We start from the raw sequence: 5,465 nt of genomic DNA on the forward strand, positions 1-5,465 counted from the left end.
CTGAAAAAGGAGATTTTAATAGAGTTACTCATAATCTTGATTAACAACTCGAGAGTTGTAACTAAGTAAATTTTATGTCTCTTCACTTTTATATTATATTTGTATTTTAATATGTGTGTGCCCTTGCTAGTTAATTAGTAAGAGAAATAAGTTAGATTATTATTGCAGGTCACTATTCATCCCCTCCCCTCTAGCAATCCACGAACCGCTTCCGCTGCACTAACAGTATAGATAGTGATACTTCTAAGGTTCGGGATACTTCTTTAAAAGCGTAAGGGATATGTAGTCAGTGCAAGTCATTCATTATATATATAATTTTTATAAATTTATAATTTTAAAATATTAATAATCTTGAACTGTGGCAAATCGTGAACCGACAATATTTCTGAATCATGAACCGTAAGGTTACAGTCGACTTACCAAGAACTGTCGAACCGCCATTTCGAACAGTCAAACCGATGGTTTCAAACCGTCGAATTGTTGATTCCAAACTAGGGTCGAGTCTACACAAAAAGTCAAATTATTACATGATTATTTCTTATTTAAAATTTAAATTTGAGTAGATAGATTAACTATAGGTAGAGCTGTCAAACGAGTCAACTTATTACGGGGTGGGCCAATCCATCAAAAACTTATCATATGACGGGGTGGTTTGACCCACCAACTTGGCAGATTGGGAAATCTCCAACTCAACTCAACTCAAGATAGGTTGCGGGGTTAGGCAGGTCAACCCACGAGCCTATCAAAAAATAAAAAATATAGATAATATTAAAAATTTTAAATTTGTATTACAGTTTAAATGGGTCAAGTTGAAATTTTTAAGTTTGAGTTACGATTTAGACGAGTCAAGTCCATTAATCCATTGAACTTTCTACTTTAATTTTAAATTAAAAAAATATTTTTTTCAATTCGCGAGCCAATCCAGGTCAGCCATGAGCCGACCCATACTAATAGCGGGGCTAGGCGGATCGGCCTACTTAAACTCATCTTAAAATAAGTTGATAAAATATTAATTCAATTTTTTTAATTATTTGATGGAGTGAGTCAATCTGATATGTATAATTTAAATTGACGGCTCCAACTTATAAGAGACTGTTGGACAATTTCAAAGTCTATATGGTTATGTACTAATTTTTATTAAAATTATATATACTTAATTCAGATCAAATTTATTATTCACTTCATTAGAAAAAGGTCAATAAAAAGAGATATTCTTGTAACGTAGCTATTAGCGTTACGTGAGGAGCGCCGTTTTATGGACTTTGGTGTCGTTTCGTGTTCACACGAATTCCTTCAGTTGCTGCACGAAATCCTCTTCGTGCTCCCTGGTCACGACTTGCCCCACGAATCGCACCCCCTGCTCCGGCGCCGGCCGCTTCAGTAGGATCCCGCCGGCGAAGAACACGTGGTGGTTGAGTGGAGCCACGAACCGCGGCGCCCCGCTCCCGTAGTCCACCTCGTGGAACCCTACCCTCCTCCAGTCCGATAGGTTCAGCGTGTCGTATCCGATCGGGACCCTGAACGGGTCGTCCTCGAAGTCGCCCGCTGCCCAAGCCGCGAACTTGGCCGCCAGGCTCGCCTTCGCCTCGCGTATCCACCCCACGATCTCGGCCATCGGGGCGCGCGCCACCAGCTCGCTCTTTTTCGAGACCGTCGAGCAGTACACGCAGTTGCCGTAGTAGGCGCCGGCGGCGGCAGCATTCACCAGGTGGCGCACGTCAGCCGGGAAGACGAAGTGGGCGTCGGCCTCCGGCGCGAGGCCGATGGCGCGGACGCGGCTCCGCCAGAGGACAGCGGACAACGCATCGAAGGTGGAGCAGCGGTGGGACGTCCCCCGCGCGTACGAGTCTTTAATCGCGTTGATGGCGTGCGGCGGGAAGTCGCGGAGTGAGCGAACGAAGTTGTAGGCGACCGTCGGAGGGGGCTTCGGGTGGCGTATCGGCGGGGCCGGGATGGCTTCTCTGAGCCAGACCGGCTCGACGGCAGGGCCAGGGAGGCCTCGGGCGATGTCGCCGATGGCCTTCAGGAAGAGGCCGGCTCCGATGCCGTCGAACACCATGTGGTGAAATTTAACTCCGACCGCGAAGCCGCCACACTTGAGCTCCGTCACCTGCAAATCGTTGGTAGATTTTAATTAATTCACCGCTGAGTTGACTAAATCAGATCAATCTTACAATTTCAGAACTAGTCAAATCGGTCAACACGCATTTGATTATTAAAATCGTCGAACAATTTTCCGAAAACCATTTGAATATTCATCATCGCCGGCGCGTTCATGGTTCGAGATGTTCTCAGAGGACAAAATCAGCACAAATCGAAAAACGAACCTGCAGCATCAAGATCATCTCGTGCTGGTCCAAACTCGGGGGCGGACATGGGAGGAGCTCCTCCTTGGGGATCGCCAGAGGGAACTCAAGGTTCCTCAGATCGCTGAGGCTGTACCGGCTCGCCTTCGCCTCGACGAACCACACCCCCTCTCCGGTGCAAGCCACCTCCAGCTCTCCCTCGTCCGACACCACGAGCCGGCCGGCGACCGGGTAGTAGTGGGCCAGCCCTCTAGCCAGCGCGGCTCTGATGGCGTCGGCCGGGGACTGAAGCAGGCCGCCGCCTTCATAAGTGGCGACCACTTCTACGAAGAACTTGAGGCCCATGGCATGGTCGATGGACGAGAGGGGGAGGCTCGGCTGGGCGCCGCCGCCGCCGCCGCTGGGGGCGACGAGCTCTTCGGCTACCTTGGTCACGGTGAAGCTCATCGTCATCAGTGCTGTTAACTTTAGTTTGGTGGGTTCCTTTTATAATGGAGAGAAAAAGACTGGTAAACAGAGCAGCTAATCCCGTTTCTGTTTCCTCGTCGTTGTATTTAAGAAGAGGTTAACCTTAACGAGGCGATGCATGGAGTGCTAGGTGACTAATAAGACACTGAACATTCGTGCATTCACGTAGCAGAGGACGTCGGGGAAGACGGCGCCTGGCTGTCGCCGATTAACCAGAGGGATCAGTCCAAGTAAACGGCCCACCATAATTCAACCGAACTGTTCCCGCTAGTTGCATTGTCAAAATTAACAACAAATTATTATTCATAGTAAAAAATAATACGTTGCTAAATTAGTAATAAATTATTATTTATCGTAAATTTTGTTATAAATCAGCGACGAAATATAAGTTCATCACAAAATCTATTACAAATTTACAATAAAAAAAATTTATTGCAAAAATTCATCCCTAAAATCCTTTTTTTAATAGTGAATTAGATCTTCTTCGAGGTCCTTATCGATGAATTAAAAGATGCGACGACGTATTGACAAAAGGATCATCGAGGTGAATCTTGGTGGAGCTTGAGCTTTCTATCGGTGTAAACGGGTAGAGCTCCATTGTCAAAGTTTTGTTTTGTTTTTTTTTTTCATTTCAAACTTTTATCTTTTACGATTTCAACTCTAATAAATTATAATAAATTTTTTTAAATATGATTACTTAAAATCATACAAGACTTTTTATATCTTACTTTTTTTTATTTACAACTCACTACCAATCTTGTAATTAAGATCATATATATAAATCTTTAATAAACCTCTAATCTCACAAAAAATAAAAATAAAAATCTTCATAATTTAACCAAGAGCACCCTCATCGATTAATGACAACAATATCTAACTATAATTGATTAATATTAAAAATAGAAAAAAAAATGATAAATCCTAGATCGGGAGTGCATAGCCAATCTAGATGCCTAGCATCCTTTGATTGTGTTCCCCATTTGGAGAAAAATTCCCGTAAATACAGTTGGGGATCGAATACGGGTTCCTAGGTCACAACCCGGATATCCTACCGTTGCACCATTGTCCCGGAGACTTAATATTGAAAATAGAGACTCTATAGATGGGAGTTTTGATCACTAAAGAAAAGCATTAATATGTGTTTTTCCTTACACAACTCACTATCATCATTTAAATTTTTTTTAATGGGTACTTTGGATGTGATATCCGTCATTAATTAATGATCGATTTAATCCCATAAAAATTTTCTTCTCGCGAGAGAACTCCAGTGGAGAATTGGCAGGTGGATCATTTTTAAAACCAAACTTGAGTAAGTGAAATCAATAGACGGCACTAAATTGGTTGGTAGTTATCCATATGAACAATTTCAAACGTCTTGGGGAGAAATTGTCAAAATTAAATGTCAAGGTTTTCCCACTATTCATCTAAATTTAACCCTTAACAAAGATGTTTTGGCATTTTACTAAATTGTGCAAACAGATTTTGAGATTTTTCATTTCGTTATCTCATATCTAAATTCGATCTAAATTCGATAGTGTAAATCAAAAATATTAAGTTTTTGAATGGGAAAGAAGGAGAGTATAGTTTCAATATTATGAAAATTAGATACATAACACAAAAATTTCAACGGCAAGAGATAGATAGTTAAATACAACACCAACATTCACCATAAGAAGCTGTCAATTAATGATGGAACTATCGATCGAATTTTTATTCGATTCCAAATTAACAATAGAATATAAATTTTGATTGCTAATTAATGATGGAATAAATTTAGATTGTAAATTAGCAATTGGATAAATTTTTTATCGCTAAATTAGTTACAAAATTTTAATTTTTCATCACTAATTAATAATCAAAATAAATTCTATCATTAATTAGAATTTTAAACAAATTAAATAATAAGACAAATAAAATAATTTAGTGATTGAATTATTTTTCAATCGTTAAATTAGCGATGAAATTAATTTTTCATCATTATTTAAAATTAATATTTGATTATTAATTAGTGATAAAAATTAATTCACTTTATTTTTTTGTTATTTAATTTTTTAACAATTTAATAACTAAATCACTTTAGAGTGAGAAAAGTGAATAGCGAGGAAGATTTGAGAAAATAACATGTTTTATAAGGTTAATTTAACCATCAAAATTAACTCAGTCACTAAATTAGTGATAAAAATAATTTTCTATAATTAATTAACGATCAAATTAATTTTTAATTGCTAAATTAATAATAAAAATTAATGATTAAATTAAAATTCGACCCCTAATTAACCTCCTTCACAATCTTTCATGCTGATCACTTTTCTCTCCCCGAATCTCTCCTTTCTTTAGCAGAAACTCGCCTCCCACTGCATATAAACCTTATTTCCTAATTCTTTATCTTCTCCATTCTCTTCTCTTTACTTATTTTTGTTTTTCCATTTTCCAAACAATTGTAGTATTTCATATTTTTTTGGTTCTAATTTTTTAAATTTATGCCGTCTTAATTTTGTTACTGGAATTCTTAACTTGTTCAAAGGGTCGACGTAAAGGATAGAACATGAACCTTAGAACTTTAGTTATAAACATAGAAATTGACTAGGAATTCTGATCGGGTTAAAGATCTCATTAGTTTATGGGAAAATTACGATACTCATGACTTAAATGCATCGTTACGTGCATTATTTGGATTAATTTAGTCAATAT

The 5,465-nt window shown here is 38.8% G+C and overlaps 1 protein-coding gene across 1 annotated transcript; it reads right to left on the minus strand.

Moving 5' to 3' along the window:
• Positions 1-1,157: 1,157 nt before the first annotated feature.
• On the minus strand, positions 1,158-2,759 carry LOC141822211 (acyl transferase 4-like). The gene is made up of 2 exons (XM_074709648.1): positions 2,328-2,759; positions 1,158-2,110 (listed from the first exon to the last, which is right to left on the minus strand). The coding sequence occupies exons 1-2, from the start codon at positions 2,757-2,759 to the stop codon at positions 1,280-1,282; spliced, it is 1,263 nt and encodes a 420-aa protein (XP_074565749.1). The 3' UTR covers positions 1,158-1,279.
• Between the last annotated feature and the right edge of the window lie 2,706 nt (positions 2,760-5,465).

This window comes from Curcuma longa, chromosome 2 (genome assembly GCF_044706935.1).
Source record: "Curcuma longa cultivar G26 ecotype Majalengka, Jawa Barat chromosome 2, ITB_CL_G26_1.1, whole genome shotgun sequence".
Taxonomy (NCBI): domain Eukaryota; kingdom Viridiplantae; phylum Streptophyta; class Magnoliopsida; order Zingiberales; family Zingiberaceae; genus Curcuma; species Curcuma longa.

Coding starts and splice junctions, on each gene's coding strand:
- LOC141822211 (XM_074709648.1), bottom strand. CDS start 2,759: ATGACGATGAGCTTCACCGTGACCAAGGTAGCCGAAGAGCTCGTCGCC. Junction 2,111..2,327: donor AGATGATCTTGATGCTGCAG/GTTCGTTTTTCG, acceptor AACGATTTGCAG/GTGACGGAGCTCAAGTGTGG.